At 38.5% G+C, this 18990-nt stretch overlaps 2 protein-coding genes across 2 annotated transcripts; one reads left to right on the top strand and one right to left on the bottom strand.

The window, feature by feature from the left end:
* Positions 1–11095: 11095 nt before the first annotated feature.
* MS3_00009305 (uncharacterized protein) lies at positions 11096–12624 on the bottom strand (the record flags this gene model as incomplete). The annotated part of the gene is made up of 3 exons (XM_035730311.2): positions 11096–11451; positions 11935–12253; positions 12394–12624. 3 exons carry the CDS (start codon positions 12622–12624, stop codon positions 11210–11212), a joined length of 792 nt encoding a protein of 263 aa, XP_035585688.1. The 3' UTR covers positions 11096–11209.
* Positions 12625–16254: 3630 nt separating this feature from the next.
* Positions 16255–17956, top strand: MS3_00000717 (uncharacterized protein). The gene is made up of 3 exons (XM_051208378.1): positions 16255–16662; positions 16799–17117; positions 17601–17956. Exons 1-3 carry the CDS (start codon positions 16432–16434, stop codon positions 17840–17842), a joined length of 792 nt encoding a protein of 263 aa, XP_051065074.1. The 5' UTR covers positions 16255–16431; the 3' UTR covers positions 17843–17956.
* The last annotated feature ends 1034 nt before the right edge of the window (positions 17957–18990 follow it).

The raw sequence follows: 18990 nt of genomic DNA, 5'->3' as shown, positions 1-18990 counted from the left end.
GAACTAGAGGTTGCTGAGGTTGAGGCTGGATTTGCCCCGGTGGAATTTCCAGTTGTCAACATTTCAACAGGAACGTTTTCTCCGATTGCGAGGTTTGTACCTACTTTATCAATACTCATAGATTAGTTCATCGAAAGCTAACCTTTCATCACCACCAATTCTACGTACGTCGACTGAAGGTGATAAACCGTAAGTTGCATTTACTTTATTCCTGATAACGAAAGTTTGTGCGATGATACAAACAAACTGTTAAGAACGCTCCTGAAATCGGTCAGTGAGCTGTCTACGAAAATAGACAAAATGCTATTTTTGTATGAACGCTTAGCCATGGGTGTAACTCACGGGCGTACAGAGGAAATGGATAGTGATGCAATCACTTTCCCATTACGAACGCATGACGAGTTGCGTTCTTTAGAGACAGCTTTAGAGAACAAAAATTCCGGGATCATTTCGTAAGTTGTAATCGGTGTTTGAAGAAATTTTAGATGGGAAGATTATACCATCTACTATGTGATGATCTTCGTAAATCAGCAAAAGCCTGTCTGAAATACCTCCTTTCTCCGGAACTGGCAAACACGTACACCTTGCACGGAACCAGAAGAAAATTCGGGATTAGTAAATACAAATTTTACTCCACGGTTCAAAGTAAGTCCACATTACTGTATCAACATATTTGTAGGTGCTTTGTGTTCACACTTCCGGAGTGCGACCTGTTCGGAAACGGAGATCACGCACGCCATGGCTACAGCAAGCCAGGCCTTCTTGCATGACGCAAGAGATAAAGTACATAAACGTGGATGGCGATCCAAAGAAAGGGTGAGCTAAAACTACTTAATTTGTTTGTTATAATACATATGTTAACTTTGTCACACATTGTTCCTACACGTTCCCCTTCCTACTGTTTTGTATATTGTTTAATACCACTTAATAAAATGAAGTATTCAGTTGTATTCCCAATAACTGAAGTTCACTTTGGGGTTTTCCCCAAAATTCACAGGATGTTAATTTTCATTATATTTATCACTATAATCACTGTACTTTAATTACTGTAACAGCTTATGACTTTGTGATCAATACTCAAAGTAATATAACTTGTCTCTTGTATGTTTCCCTTTCAGCTGGCTTCGCAGGCTTTATCAGACGTAACTGTAAGTTCTTTGTTCGCATTATTAAGAACATTGTTATACTGTTGGTACATCACCAAACTTTCACATATCTTGACACGTTATTATACACTACAAATGATTTATTTATTTATTTTTTAGAACATTATCAATGACATTTCTACGTCTACGTAAGGTGTTGCTGTTACAACGCAATGAAAAACTTTGTACAAATGATTCATTTGTAATTTTATTAACTGTAATAAACATTTATATATTTCATAAATCAGTCTTTTGATAATCGCGACAAATCGGTTAACATTAGGTTTCATTAGCAATGCGCGATTGACGAAAAGTAATAAAACGTCGCAGTAAGAAATGTACGTAAGCATACTCCTAGGTCTTCCGTGATGTCGATAGGCTTTCGAGAAGCTTTTGCGTCAAAACAGTTTTCCAGGAAAACCCAAAGGTTTGGGGAAGCTTCCTCAAATGATATAACTATCGTGTCCGTTCCCCTTTCACCCGGCTTCGCAGGCTTTAACAGACGTCACCATAGTGTATTTGTGCTTTTGTATATTGTTTTATACTACTTACAAGAATTCAGTAGTCAGTTGCATTACCAATAACTTCAGTTAACTTTGGGGATTTCCCAAAATTTCCCCAAACTTACCCAAAATTTTCCCCAAACTTACCCAAAATTTCCCCAAACTTCCCCAGGTCAGGGAAATTTTGGGTTTTTTTTCATTTCCCAAAATTTCCCCAAAATTTATTATAGCGGCTTCCCCAAAATCGACTCGATTTTCCCCAAAGTTGGGAGCCTGGGTCATGATCGGAAACCTGATGTGGTTTGGATAGATGCTGGTTTTTCTAACGATCCTACGCTCTGCAATGACAGTCCTAATGAATTTCATGAGAATATTTCAGAAGAATCAAATCCTAATGTCGTATCATATATTACCTCTCCTCATAATGCATTTGATCCTTGTGAAAAACCTGCTCAATGCGAAGCACGAGTACTAAGTGACCTCGAGTTTTATTACATTTCGGATGATTTCATATCAACTGCTGTTTACCCTTATCACAAAAACAGTTCTAATGTTTACTCTAAACAATGTGAGAAATATATTTTAAATGAAGCCACATTATTCATAACTTGGGGATATAAAGATCCAACATTATTTCGTGGGGGAGGATAGTGTTGAAAAATCTATGGTTCGAATTCTAGATATTAATGATTTCATTACAAAACCGACATGCTGGTTGTGTACAATTCCAGGTGAGTCTGTTCCGATTTCGTTTGTTAATTCCAATACTAATGAGCACTTTCTAGATACCACGAAGTTTTTATCTTATACAATGTCGGACAGACTCAGGATGAACTTAACAAGAAGACGTACAACCGATTACAAACACTTATACTTCTATTTAAGCTGTGGCGGATGTGGTGTTTGAATGGACTAATGATACCTTTGTACTGGTTGAATGCTTGATTTCGAATTCTAAATACAATACATTCGTTGGTGCCTGTGTCTTCTTAATTCAATTGCGTTAATCCTGGAATTCCTAATTCATACGACAATTAGAATACTATATTGGCATCGTGATGGAACCTGCAATGGAAAAGTTGGATATTCATTCAACTCCTGAAGCTTTTGAGGATTATTTGGAAAGGTTCGAAATTTGGAGCATGACCAAAGAAGATGATGAGGATGTTAATATTGTGGCACACTTCCTCACATTCATTGGGAGAGAAGCGTACAGCTTATTAAAAACTTTAGCATATCCAGAAAAACCTATCTCACTCCCTTATGCAACTCTTAAAGAGCTATTATTAAGTCATGTAAAATGCACCAGTTTTGAACGCCGTGAAAGGGCGAAGTTTCATAAGATGATTCGTCAAAATGACCAAAAGGCTCGGGAATTCATCCTTGAATTACAGAAACAAGCTGCCAAGTGTAATTTCGGTGGTCAACTTCATGTGCAACTGAGAGATCGATTAATTGCAGGAATTAACATACCGAGTTTGGAAAGAGAGCTGTTAAAAATGCCAAACTGTTCCTTTCAAGATGCTAGGACTGCGTGTATTAACTACGAAGCAGTGAATGAACTTGACATCCAGTCGATGAAGATTTTTGTTAATTTGCTTAGTCGTCATGATCAACTACAATGTCAGGGTCAATCAAATTTGCGTTCATTTAACAGTGATTCCTATTCTCGTGTAAATACGAAAGGTGTTTCAACGAGGAATTACAAAGCAAATCACAAAGGTGAGATGAAGTTTGGTAAATGTTTATCATGTGGAAAGTTTCATGCTCGCAATCCATGTGTATTTCGTAATGCTAAATGTTTTAAATGTGGTAAGGTAGGACACATTCAGTCAGTATGCAATGCTACTGTCCATTTTGCTTCAAGCTGTACTAAACCTTGTAATTTAAATTTAAATAATTCGGATGTTTCTAATGATCATTTATCTTTATCAACGATTTCAAAAGACAGTGCAGAGTCATATGACAGTTCAGAGTTAGATGAAATCCAGAATTCTTGTGAGACAACAGTTCCTAATCAACCGATTTATCAGAATTCTCATGCTATTGTACCAGGTATGACTTTTCCTAATGATTCACATATTTCTAATGAAATTGCTTGCAATATTGAGGAAAATATGTTAAATGAACCTATTCATGATCGGAAACCTGATGTGGTTTGGATAGATGCTGGTTTTTCTAACGATCCTACGCTCTGCAATGACAGTCCTAATGAATTTCATGAGAATATTTCAGAAGAATCAAATCCTAATGTCGTATCATATATTACCTCTCCTCATAATGCATTTGATCCTTGTGAAAAACCTGCTCAATGCGAAGCACGAGTACTAAGTGACCTCGAGTTTGATTACATTTCGGATGATTTCATATCAACTGCTGTTTACCCTTATCACAAAAACAGTTCTAATGTTTACTCTAAACAATGTGAGAAATATATTTTAAATGAAGCCACATTATTCATAACTTGGGGATATAAAGATCCAACATTATTTCGTGGGGGAGGATAGTGTTGAAAAATCTATGGTTCGAATTCTAGATATTAATGATTTCATTACAAAACCGACATGCTGGTTGTATACAATTCCAGGTGAGTCTGTTCCGATTTCGTTTGTTAATTCCAATACTAATGAGCACTTTCTAGATACCACGAAGTTTTTATCTTATACAATGTCGGACAGACTCAGGATGAACTTAACAAGAAGACGTACAACCGATTACAAACACTTATACTTCTATTTAAGCTGTGGCGGATGTGGTGTTTGAATGGACTAATGATACCTTTGTACTGGTTGAATGCTTGATTTCGAATTCTAAATACAATACATTCGTTGGTGCCTGTGTCTTCTTAATTCAATTGCGTTAATCCTGGAATTCCTAATTCATACGACAATTAGAATACTATATTGGCATCGTGATGGAACCTGCAATGGAAAAGTTGGATATTCATTCAACTCCTGAAGCTTTTGAGGATTATTTGGAAAGGTTCGAAATTTGGAGCATGACCAAAGAAGATGATGAGGATGTTAATATTGTGGCACACTTCCTCACATTCATTGGGAGAGAAGCGTACAGCTTATTAAAAACTTTAGCATATCCAGAAAAACCTATCTCACTCCCTTATGCAACTCTTAAAGAGCTATTATTATTAAGTCATGTAAAATGCACCAGTTTTGAACGCCGTGAAAGGGCGAAGTTTCATAAGATGATTCGTCAAAATGACCAAAAGGCTCGGGAATTCATCCTTGAATTACAGAAACAAGCTGCCAAGTGTAATTTCGGTGGTCAACTTCATGTGCAACTGAGAGATCGATTAATTGCAGGAATTAACATACCGAGTTTGGAAAGAGAGCTGTTAAAAATGCCAAACTGTTCCTTTCAAGATGCTAGGACTGCGTGTATTAACTACGAAGCAGTGAATGAACTTGACATCCAGTCGATGAAGATTTTTGTTAATTTGCTTAGTCGTCATGATCAACTACAATGTCAGGGTCAATCAAATTTGCGTTCATTTAACAGTGATTCCTATTCTCGTGTAAATACGAAAGGTGTTTCAACGAGGAATTACAAAGCAAATCACAAAGGTGAGATGAAGTTTGGTAAATGTTTATCATGTGGAAAGTTTCATGCTCGCAATCCATGTGTATTTCGTAATGCTAAATGTTTTAAATGTGGTAAGGTAGGACACATTCAGTCAGTATGCAATGCTACTGTCCATTTTGCTTCAAGCTGTACTAAACCTTGTAATTTAAATTTAAATAATTCGGATATTTCTAATGATCATTTATCTTTATCAACGATTTCAAAAGACAGTGCAGAGTCATATGACAGTTCAGAGTTAGATGAAATCCAGAATTCTTGTGAGACAACAGTTCCTAATCAACCGATTTATCAGAATTCTCATGCTATTGTACCAGGTATGACTTTTCCTAATGATTCACATATTTCTAATGAAATTACTTGCAATATTGAGGAAAATATGTTAAATGAACCTATTCATGATCGGAAACCTGATGTGGTTTGGATAGATGCTGGTTTTTCTAACGATCCTACGCTCTGCAATGACAGTCCTAATGAATTTCATGAGAATATTTCAGAAGAATCAAATCCTAATGTCGTATCATATATTACCTCTCCTCATAATGCATTTGATCCTTGTGAAAAACCTGCTCAATGCGAAGCACGAGTACTAAGTGACCTCGAGTTTGATTACATTTCGGATGATTTCATATCAACTGCTGTTTACCCTTATCACAAAAACAGTTCTAATGTTTACTCTAAACAATGTGAGAAATATATTTTAAATGAAGCCACATTATTCATAACTTGGGGATATAAAGATCCAACATTATTTCGTGGGGGAGGATAGTGTTGAAAAATCTATGGTTCGAATTCTAGATATTAATGATTTCATTACAAAACCGACATGCTGGTTGTATACAATTCCAGGTGAGTCTGTTCCGATTTCGTTTGTTAATTCCAATACTAATGAGCACTTTCTAGATACCACGAAGTTTTTATCTTATACAATGTCGGACAGACTCAGGATGAACTTAACAAGAAGACGTACAACCGATTACAAACACTTATACTTCTATTTAAGCTGTGGCGGATGTGGTGTTTGAATGGACTAATGATACCTTTGTACTGGTTGAATGCTTGATTTCGAATTCTAAATACAATACATTCGTTGGTGCCTGTGTCTTCTTAATTCAATTGCGTTAATCCTGGAATTCCTAATTCATACGACAATTAGAATACTGTAATGATTCAATTTCATTGGAATCAGGAGCCGACCCTAATTAGACTACCACTGAAAATGGCCGTCCAGCACTTCCAGTTGCTCATTGGTGGTCTTACTTAGATTGTCTCGTGACTTAAACTATCGCCAGTAAGTCGTTTCAACATAACGTTACAGGTGGTAACAATTGTCACATATAAATCCGAACGAATTAACAGATTACTGTGGTAAGATCATGCAAACAATATACTTCATTAATACTAAATTTTTATTGGGTCTAACATCAGTGAATGATGAACAGTGAAGATGACAGTTATTCAGTGTTTGACAACGCTTTTACCAGTAACATCTTCTAATTTAACTCGTACCCACTAAGAGAAATCAAAAGACAGAATCGAGATCAGAAGTTGTATTTGACGATTGCCAATATATCGGAATTGTCTGATCTAGTCTGACTAGCGACTGCAGTAGATGTTGAGAACGGGGTTCCCACACGTGATCTGGTGCGGATGCATGACCGAGAGCCTTCAGCTAGTTGATTCCACTAAAATTAACCTGGTCAGCATCCAATGTCGAAAACTTACAGAGCTATTTATTTTGGGGATTTGTTTGCCACAGTACAGATCTTCGTACATGAATAATAATTCAGAAGAAATCGACCAAGAACATTCTTTTGTGCGTTATCATAGAGAATAGTGATTTTTAATAAAACAGAGGGCTACAGCACTATCTCAAGAAGGATTCAATAACAATGATAACAACAATAAGGAATAAAATACTTTCTTCATGAATACGACATTTGGTATGTTCACAAAGTTATCAACACTAAACTGAGATTGAATCATAAATCGTGCATAAAAAATTGATATTGCAGGAAATTTGTATGTTTAATCATTCATGAGATGAGGAAGCCTATTAATGTTATGCCCCGATAGGAATAATGAGTGGTAATTTTTGGGATCCATTTGTGGACCAATGCTATACGTAAACATTGATAAGAATATAATGAGTAGATCTGAGTTCATAAAATAAGATAATTAATTTGGAAAATAGTAGAAATAAAACTCAATGACGCAATAAATACATGACACAACGGAGGAATATTTATCACCAATTGAAAGAGAGATTATTCACCATCTCCTTTTGAACACAGAAGTCAGATTTTGGACGCCTGATAGCAACGACTTCAGCAAACTTCAGAAGGCTGGATTTTGGCTGCTTATTAATAAGCTTGAAAGATTGCAAGGTATCAACCTGATATCCTACATCCAGGACATGTTTGGAAGCCTATTAAATGGATGACAATTATCCATTAAATGCTGTTATAGTAGTCAAATAGTAATTATAAGATGATTCTTAACAAATAGGAAATCCATTTTCGATTATAAACATTCATAATTGTGTGATGCTGATCATTTATATAAACATAAAAATAAAAGTCATCTATACATGTTGTCGTGTCAATCAGTAAATGTACCTGGAAACAGTGAAGTGAAAGTTTCCCACTAGTTAATAAAGCATTTGCTTACTCGTACATGATTTTATATATATACATATGTATGTAAAACTGAAGGAATCTAAAGATTAATCAAAGTATCCATAAAAAATGCATTAAGAATATCTTTTTACTATAGTATACAATTGAAGATCCCACAGGCATTCGCAGGTTGAAAACATTTTAAACGGTAACACCTTCGATACTTGAAACGTGCTCACCCAGTGAAATCAAAATTCAAAAGCGAAGACGTTCGAAGATGTTGTTGATAGGTTATCAACATAAGATGGCTAGCAGTTGTAGGATATGTGAATCACGGCGTACCCAATAGTGATGTGGTACGAATGCGTGACCGAGCGCTTTCAGCTACGTGAGTCCATTCAAACTAATGTGGTCAACATCAAAAGTCGAAGACTTACAGAGTTATTGATTTTGGGGATTTAATTACCGCTACATATTTAAACTGACGAATCTGTAATTTGTGTAATAAACAATATACACCTTTAGTTTGCGTACAGAGAATGATAATGTTAACAAACGTGTGCGATGACCACCATTACTAACCAGTTTAGACAAACATACGCTGGTTCTACGCATGTAAAATAATCTACTCACCAGACAGATTGATGCACCATTATTAGCGTACAACATATGATGATTTATTGAATACAAATCTGTATACTGACATGTTAACTTTCACACAAACAGACTCAATCACATGTGTGAGTGGTCAATCGAGAGAATATTGTACAACGATTAGTTTGATAACTCAATTATCTCTGCGAGAGCCAACATTGAAAATACTTAGTCTATACTATGCTGAAATGATGATATGTGGAATATCGGTACAGTTCGGTGGGAATCATTAGTGATTAATCACATGTCTGTGTACACAAATATGAATCCGTTTGATTGTGTTACAACTAGTATTATTAACTTGCTGATCAAACAACACAGCGTATGGAGAGTAATCTGACATCGTCACTCAGTCGATGCCAGTTCAACTTCTCAATCATCACTTTACCTATATAACCTACAAACAATTCAACAAAACTTGTATTCATTTGTTTGTTGTATGAGATTGATTTGTCAGACATTTGTCACAATATTCACTGTTGCTTTCTAACTTCATCAATATATGTCAATGTGATTAGTATCGATATCGATCTGGTCACCAATGTGAACACCATGTAGCACAGATAACATGTTGAGTAGATTTATTCGGTAATGATTGACTAGTTGATAAGCAGTTTGATGAAATAATCAAGTATTGAATGACACTACGAATTAAATGCATTGCAACATGTAATGAACAGAATTCGGGTGCAAGACTATAAGCAATTATGATCGTTTGGTTATAACAGTTTGTTTAGTCAAAATTGGTTGATAAAGTGTATTGCATAGTGAAGGATATCGGATGGCCTCAACTACTATATAATCGGATTTTTGTATATGACCGAATTTGCCACTTGTTACTTCAGAACATTCAAGTAACTTTCACCTTATTTGGTAGACAACATCAAAACACAAATTATATATCTCCTAACTTTTCAAGTTATCTATTCTTGTGCGCATGTGCATGTTGAGCAATTACACAACAATGTGCCCTTCCTAATTCCCTATGATTAAACCGAGAATAGGAGAAGAGCACACGTAATATAAACGTTGGCACGTTCAATAACTGTCCAATACATTATATTCCTGAATACGGAACAGAAATAGCAGTGTTCATTTGTCCAAAAAATTACATTCGTTTATATTAACCGGATTTTTGGAATGGTTGAAAGCAATCTCAGCCTCAAAATATGTTGAGGTGAACACGAACGGTCTGCAATGATCTGTGCAGCAGTTTCATCGAATTCGAAACTATTCACAACAAGTCACAACAATTTGTGTTCTGGATCCAGCCAAAACAAAAAGATTAATGTACGACAGTTGTGACACGTTCCATGCAAGGTTTCTGTATGAAACTGTACAATATCAGCTGCACAAATATTCAACGGTTATAGTCAGAAATGACTTACTGTACAACACTAAACAAAGGAAAACTGATATTCAAATTGACGAGAGAACTGAAGATATTCTCGATGGTGGAATCATGTTCAACTATCATCCAGTTAGGAATTGTTGTTAAGCGATCAGGTGGTGTGTGCTACTGATGCTAAGATATATATATATATATATATATAAGTAGTATCACTAATGGAAAGTGAAATATTTGGCGGCAGTGGGTTAAAAAGATCGAAGAAAATCGAACAAGAACAGACAATGGTTGGTGTGGAAATGAAAGAATAATGAAGTGTGAGACGATTGATTAATATTTTACAAATGAAGTATTTACTGTATGATTCCCAGATTTTACTAAGAAGTTCGGTAATTTCCTGTTCAAATGCATTTGGCTGTCCCCACTTGTATTCACTTTCAATACAGAGTTACAACTTTCGACTAGGTGGGTAGAATTCGAGTTTCTTAAGCAACGAACTACACAATCACACACACGCAGCTACTCTCACGAAGAATATTTCACTCAAATTATATTAGGAATTTGCAAGAACCAAACCATCATGTCAAAATATATTGGCGGACATGTACACCAGACCATTAATCAACCGCTAGTTCTATTAACATCCACGAAGAAACTGCAACTGTTATCGTTGCGTTGAACGTGTTGAAGATCTGACTTGAAGAAATTTGAGCCTGAGGTTCTTTTATAATCAAAAGAGCGCTCATCAACCATCAGTAAATCGACTGATCGACCGACCGACCGACTAACCGACTGACCGATAAGCAAACAAAAACAGCTACGCCTACTCAACACTGACATTAAGTGCACAAATATGTGAATGTGAATTACTGAGAAAATAATTCACTGAAGGTCCCACACGAAGTCTGCACACTTCCAGTCAGTTAGTATAGTTGGTGAGGTTTAGAGGAAGAATGTTGAGCACGACATTTCAAAGAATGTATGGAAACAATAACAAGAACAACAACAACAACACAGTCATGTGAATCAAACTAAGACATAATCAACCTCCTGATGAATGACATATTCCGGCTTCGAATCTCAATGCGATCTATCGGTTACATGAGACAGTGTAGACACATACTAGTCAAGTATCAGATAAGGAGCGAATAACTGACTCCTAATTTCACTAACACTACAATGATCAACACCCGTAAATTACCCCACACATATTAACTCATAGAACACAGATTGAGCAGAGTAGTTCATTAGGTCATTTATTTATTCAGAATGTCTTAACATAATTGCATATGGATTCATCGATACATTATGTACACACATGGGAATGATACGAGCTGATACTATTCAAATATTGGATTTCACAAAGTTCAACATTCTAGCCACACTAGCATACTCAACAAGAACATCCAGACGGTTTGAGAGTGTGACACCATGTGATACGACGCCGAGGACTGGACCTTGCGGGGATGGAAGGAGAGGTCCGCCACTGTCACCTGGGGCGGTTATTTGTCCGAACACTACCTCCGCTTGGACACAAATAGGATTTCCAGTGGTGGAATGTTTGCATTCCATCACAGTCGCTCGACCTGCGTGAAACAAAGAAAGAAGAAAACAGACAGGTGAATCTCAAAAATATCAAATGACAGTAATAGTTCACATTTAAGTGATGTGGAGAATAAATAATGCCTATGTAATCTCACTAATCGATGTGTACTATATTTGTCAATCGAAACACAATCCATCTCACCGCTGCTAAAATATCAAAGCTTGCTTTGTATACAACACAATTCTATCGTTTGCACAAATGTCTCGTCATTCGTCACCCGTCAAAGCGATCACTCATTCCATTCCACACGATCAATGGACGAGGAGGTGACAGTGTGGGAACAAGTAATTGTAAGTAAACTGTCACAGTCAAATCAGACACAGTGATAACAACTACCTAACATAACCACCAGATCAGACAGACAGACAGACAGACAGACGGAGCTATGTTGTCTGTCCAACATCAAATCACTCACTTACACACACACTCACTCACTCACACACCCACTCAATCAATCACTCACCTTTCTTTAAAATCCCACCATTTCTGCGTGACGGATCACGGTCGTTATCATCCCTTCCATAACCAACAATGAAAACCGGAGTTCCAGGTGCCGGTATATCCGTTGGCTGTGGCAGACTGAGCACCTTGATTCCGGTCTGTAAGTTGACCATTTCAGCGAGCAATACAATTGCAATATCGAATCCACTGAGTGTCTGTTTGACTCGTCTCCTCTGTCGTGACGACGCACAAGATGGCATGTATTCTGGTGCTACCACCACTCCAGACGGTCGGTGATGGATGCCTTGTTGGTCACCATTCCTCAGTGTGAGAAATGAAACCTGAAATAGACAAAGTATATCGACATTAGATCTATACAAAACAACTGCGCACACACACTGACACACACACACACACACTCACACACTGTGAAATTAATCGAGTACATTGAGCAACAATGTTGTTCAGTGTGATCTCTTACCCGAACGACTGGCATCGGTGAGCAAACACAATGACCAGCTGTGAGCACTGCCTTTGTTGACACTAGTGAGCCTGTACACATTGTCTTCTTTGTCGTCAAAAGTGCGATGAATGGGAATTCAGTGCGTTGTTGCACAGCTTCACCTTTACGTACCAACCACGATGACACACCTTCAAATGTTAGGCAGTAGGTGAATAGCGTCACCATCAGAAACGTTTGTCCGTTCAACATGACTATGTAACCGTTGTAATCAACCACCTACCTACAATCTTGCAACACATTCAACTATTTATATGCGCAATTATTTCGTGACTTTGAGTGCATGTGTGTCATTGCATTGTGGGGAAACCGACTTGCACTCCATTTAACCCACAGGTTGTAGTAACGAGTTTACTTAGTAATCATGACACACCTCATTCTGTTTGAAAGTGCAGAATGCGCATGTGTTTTGTGTGTGAATGTTTGTGGTTGTGAGATTGTTGTCGGACAACTCAGTGCATTATCTTATCACATATAGGAGACTACTTCCGGAACATGAAAACATGGCTCATCTGTCTCACATCAGCCTATCTAGTTCAATCTGGATTTGAGAAATGAAAGCACACATTTGAGCTGATGTTCGAATTAGCTAAAGTCTTTCCATCTTTGTTCTACTGTATGTTTGTCAGCAGATATTTGTTCGATTAAGAAACATTAATTAGAAGCATTCTGATGGGAGATTTCAACGCCAAGGTTGGAACGGACAAGACTGGATATGGAGACATCATGGGACGACACGGACTGAGAGGAAGAAACGAACATGGTGAGAGATTTGCAAACCTATGTGCCTTCAATAAGCTGGTCATAGGCGACACCATATTCCCACATAAACGCATACACAAAACCACATGGACTTCACCGGATCACTTTACACAAAACCAAATCGACCATATTTGCATCAACAAAACGTTCAGGAGGACTATAGAGGACGTGAGAACCAAAAGAGGAGCTGATATAGCATCAGATCACCACTTGCTGGTCGCCAAGATGAAATTGAAACTCAAGAAACACTGGACAACGGGACGGACAATATCACAAAAGTTCAATACGGCCTTTCTTCAGGATACTAACAAACTCAACAAATTCAAGATAGTCCTCAGCAACAAGTTCCAGGCCTTTCATGATCTACTCAATGGAGAAGGAACTACTGTGGAGAGCAACTGGAAGGGGATCAAAGAGTCAATCACTTCAACATATCATGAGGTCCTGGGTCATAAGAAGCACCATCACAAGGAATGGATCACTGTTGATACACTGGATAATATTCAAGAAAGGAGGAACAAGAAGTCAGCAATCAATACCAGCCGAACAAGAGCAGAAAAAGCCAAGGCACAAGCTGAATACACAGAAGTAAACAAACAGGTGAAGAGGAGCATCAGAACCGACAAACGCAAATATGTGGAAGATTTAGCAACGACGGCGGAAAAGGCTGCAAGAGAAGGAAACATGGGACAATTGTATGACACGACAAAGAAACTCGCTGGAAATCGCCGCAAACCAGAACGACCAGTGAAAAGCAAAGAAGGCAAGGTAATCATCAACACTGAAGAGCAACAAAACAGGTGGATAGAACACTTCAAAGAACTCTTGAATCGACCAGCTCCACTGAACCCACCCAACATCGAAGCAGCACCCACGGACCTCCCAATCAATGTTAGCCCACCAACAATCGAAGAAATCAGCATGGCCATCAGACAAATCAAGAGTGGCAAAGCAGCAGGACCGGACAACATCCCAGCAGAGGCACTAAAAGCAGACGTAGCGGCAACTGCAAGGATACTCCACATTCTCTTCAATAAGATTTGGGATGAGGAACAAGTACCAACAGACTGGAAAGAAGGACTTCTGATCAAAATACCGAAGAAAGGCGATCTCAGCAAGTGTGATAACTACAGGGGCATCACTCTTCTCTCAATACCGGGAAAAGTCTTCAACAGGGTATTGTTAAACAGGATGAAGGACTGCGTAGACGCCCAACTTCGTGACCAACAGGCAGGATTCCGTAAGGATAGATCGTGTACAGACCAAATCGCAACTCTACGGATCATTTTGGAACAATCAATTGAATGGAATTCATCACTCTACATCAACTTCATTGACTACGAAAAGGCATTTGATAGCGTGGACAGAACAACACTATGGAAACTTCTTCGACACTACGGCGTGCCTCAGAAGATAGTCAATATCATACAGAACTCATATGATGGATTACACTGCAAAATTGTGCATGGAGGACAGTTGACAAAGTCGTTCGAAGTGAAGACCGGTGTTAGGCAAGGTTGCCTACTCTCACCCTTTCTCTTTCTCCTGGTGATCGACTGGATCATGAAGACGTCAACGTCTGAAGGGAAACGCGGGATACAATGGACATCTAAGATGCAGTTGGATGATCTAGACTTCGCAGACGATCTGGCCCTTCTATCCCAAACGCAACAACAGATGCAGGAGAAGACGAACAGTGTGTCAGCAGCCTCAGCAGCAATAGGTCTCAATATACACAAAGGGAAAAGCAGGATTCTCCGATACAACACAGAATGCACCAATCCAATCACAATTGACGGAGAAGATTTGGAAGATGTAAAAACCTTTACGTATTTGGGCAGCATCATTGATGAACAGGGTGGATCTGATGCAGATGTGAAGGCGCGGATCGGCAAAGCAAGAGCAACATATTCACAACTGAGGAACATCTGGAACTCAAAGCAACTGTCAACCAACACCAAGGTCAGGATTTTCAATACAAATGTCAAGACAGTTCTACTATATGGGGCAGAAACCTGGAGAACTACGAAAGCCATCATCCAGAAAATACAGGTGTTTATTAACAATTGTCTACGCAAAATACTTCAGATCCATTGGCCGGACACTATTAGCAACAACGTAATGTGGGAGAGAACAAACCAGATCCCAGCGGAGGAAGAAATCAGGAAGAAGCGCTGGAAGTGGATAGGACACACATTGAGGAAAGCACCCAACTGCGTTACAAGACAAGCCCTCACATGGAATCCTCAAGGCCGAAGGAAAAGAGGACGACCAAAGAACACATTACGCCGAGAAATGGAAATAGACATGAGAAAAATGAACAAGAATTGGATGGAACTAGAAAAGAAGGCCCAGGACAGAGTGGGTTGGAGAATGCTGGTCGGCGGCCTATGCTCCATTGGGAGTAACAGGCGTAAGTAAGTAAGTAAGTAAGTAAGTAAGTAAGTAAGTAAGTAAGTAAGTAAGTAAGCAAGTAAGTAAGCAAGTAAGTAAGTAAGTAAGTAAGTAAGGTAAGTAAGTAAGTAAGTAAGTAATTAGGTAAGTAAGTAAGTAAGTAAGTAAGTAATTAGGTAAGTAAGTAAGTAAGTAAGTAATTCAAATATTTTCGTGTGAAACTCAGTCATTAGTGGTCTGATGTTCTGCTCTTATATTTCTATCGTTCAGCTCCTTTTCAACAAATATCCAGGTGTTTAGAAAGGAGTGAGAGTTGGATTTCTGAAGGTGAATGTCGGATGACTGAGTTTCACACGAAAATATTTGAATGCTTCTAATTAATGTTTCTTAATCGAACAAATATCTGCTGACAAACATACAGTAGAACAAAGATGGAAAGACTTTAGCTAATTCGAACATCAGCTCAAATGTGTGCTTTCATTTCTCAAATCCAGATTGAACTAGATAGGCTGATGTGAGACAGATGAGCCATGTTTTCATGTTCCGGAAGTAGTCTCCTATATGTGATAAGATAATGCACTGAGTTGTCCGACAACAATCTCACAACCACAAACATTCACACACAAAACACATGCGCATTCTGCACTTTCAAACAGAATGAGGTGTGTCATGATTACTAAGTAAACTCGTTACTACAACCTGTGGGTTAAATGGAGTGCAAGTCGGTTTCCCCACAATGCAATGACACACATGCACTCAAAGTCACGAAATAATTGCGCATATAAATAGTTGAATGTGTTGCAAGATTGTAGGTAGGTGGTTGATTACAACGGTTACATAGTCATGTTGAACGGACAAACGTTTCTGATGGTGACGCTATTCACCTACTGCCTAACATTTGAAGGTGTGTCATCGTGGTTGGTACGTAAAGGTGAAGCTGTGCAACAACGCACTGAATTCCCATTCATCGCACTTTTGACGACAAAGAAGACAATGTGTACAGGCTCACTAGTGTCAACAAAGGCAGTGCTCACAGCTGGTCATTGTGTTTGCTCACCGATGCCAGTCGTTCGGGTAAGAGATCACACTGAACAACATTGTTGCTCAATGTACTCGATTAATTTCACAGTGTGTGTGTGTGTGTGTGTGTCAGTGTGTGTGCGCAGTTGTTTTGTATAGATCTAATGTCGATATACTTTGTCTATTTCAGGTTTCATTTCTCACACTGAGGAATGGTGACCAACAAGGCATCCATCACCGACCGTCTGGAGTGGTGGTAGCACCAGAATACATGCCATCTTGTGCGTCGTCACGACAGAGGAGACGAGTCAAACAGACACTCAGTGGATTCGATATTGCAATTGTATTGCTCGCTGAAATGGTCAACTTACAGACCGGAATCAAGGTGCTCAGTCTGCCACAGCCAACGGATATACCGGCACCTGGAACTCCGGTTTTCATTGTTGGTTATGGAAGGGATGATAACGACCGTGATCCGTCACGCAGAAATGGTGGGATTTTAAAGAAAGGTGAGTGATTGATTGAGTGGGTGTGTGAGTGAGTGAGTGTGTGTGTAAGTGAGTGATTTGATGTTGGACAGACAACATAGCTCCGTCTGTCTGTCTGTCTGTCTGTCTGATCTGGTGGTTATGTTAGGTAGTTGTTATCACTGTGTCTGATTTGACTGTGACAGTTTACTTACAATTACTTGTTCCCACACTGTCACCTCCTCGTCCATTGATCGTGTGGAATGGAATGAGTGATCGCTTTGACGGGTGACGAATGACGAGACATTTGTGCAAACGATAGAATTGTGTTGTATACAAAGCAAGCTTTGATATTTTAGCAGCGGTGAGATGGATTGTGTTTCGATTGACAAATATAGTACACATCGATTAGTGAGATTACATAGGCATTATTTATTCTCCACATCACTTAAATGTGAACTATTACTGTCATTTGATATTTTTGAGATTCACCTGTCTGTTTTCTTCTTTCTTTGTTTCACGCAGGTCGAGCGACTGTGATGGAATGCAAACATTCCACCACTGGAAATCCTATTTGTGTCCAGGCGGAGGTAGTGTTCGGACAAATAACCGCCCCAGGTGACAGTGGCGGACCTCTCCTTCCATCCCCGCAAGGTCCAGTCCTCGGCGTCGTATCACATGGTGTCACACTCTCAAACCGTCTGGATGTTCTTGTTGAGTATGCTAGTGTGGCTAGAATGTTGAACTTTGTGAAATCCAATATTTGAATAGTATCAGCTCGTATCATTCCCATGTGTGTACATAATGTATCGATGAATCCATATGCAATTATGTTAAGACATTCTGAATAAATAAATGACCTAATGAACTACTCTGCTCAATCTGTGTTCTATGAGTTAATATGTGTGGGGTAATTTACGGGTGTTGATCATTGTAGTGTTAGTGAAATTAGGAGTCAGTTATTCGCTCCTTATCTGATACTTGACTAGTATGTGTCTACACTGTCTCATGTAACCGATAGATCGCATTGAGATTCGAAGCCGGAATATGTCATTCATCAGGAGGTTGATTATGTCTTAGTTTGATTCACATGACTGTGTTGTTGTTGTTGTTCTTGTTATTGTTTCCATACATTCTTTGAAATGTCGTGCTCAACATTCTTCCTCTAAACCTCACCAACTATACTAACTGACTGGAAGTGTGCAGACTTCGTGTGGGACCTTCAGTGAATTATTTTCTCAGTAATTCACATTCACATATTTGTGCACTTAATGTCAGTGTTGAGTAGGCGTAGCTGTTTTTGTTTGCTTATCGGTCAGTCGGTTAGTCGGTCGGTCGGTCGATCAGTCGATTTACTGATGGTTGATGAGCGCTCTTTTGATTATAAAAGAACCTCAGGCTCAAATTTCTTCAAGTCAGATCTTCAACACGTTCAACGCAACGATAACAGTTGCAGTTTCTTCGTGGATGTTAATAGAACTAGCGGTTGATTAATGGTCTGGTGTACATGTCCGCCAATATATTTTGACATGATGGTTTGGTTCTTGCAAATTCCTAATATAATTTGAGTGAAATATTCTTCGTGAGAGTAGCTGCGTGTGTGTGATTGTGTAGTTCGTTGCTTAAGAAACTCGAATTCTACCCACCTAGTCGAAAGTTGTAACTCTGTATTGAAAGTGAATACAAGTGGGGACAGCCAAATGTATTTGAACAGGAAATTACCGAACTTCTTAGTAAAATCTGGGAATCATACAGTAAATACTTCATTTGTAAAATATTAATCAATCGTCTCACACTTCATTATTCTTTCATTTCCACACCAACCATTGTCTGTTCTTGTTCGATTTTCTTCGATCTTTTTAACCCACTGCCGCCAAATATTTCACTTTCCATTAGTGATACTACTTATATATAT

This window comes from Schistosoma haematobium, chromosome 5, assembly GCF_000699445.3.
Source record: "Schistosoma haematobium chromosome 5, whole genome shotgun sequence".
NCBI lineage: Eukaryota > Metazoa > Platyhelminthes > Trematoda > Strigeidida > Schistosomatidae > Schistosoma > Schistosoma haematobium.
The sequence above is the reverse complement of the archived record's forward strand: the minus strand, read 5'-3'. Positions and strand labels throughout refer to the sequence as shown.

Bases quoted from the DNA above. Each gene is read 5' to 3' on its own strand.
- MS3_00000717 (XM_051208378.1), top strand. From the start codon at position 16,432: ATGTTGAACGGACAAACGTTTCTGATGGTGACGCTATTCACCTACTGC. The intron at 16,663-16,798 runs GTAAGAGATCAC...TGTCTATTTCAG, and splicing joins CACCGATGCCAGTCGTTCGG to GTTTCATTTCTCACACTGAG. The intron at 17,118-17,600 runs GTGAGTGATTGA...TGTTTCACGCAG, and splicing joins TGGTGGGATTTTAAAGAAAG to GTCGAGCGACTGTGATGGAA.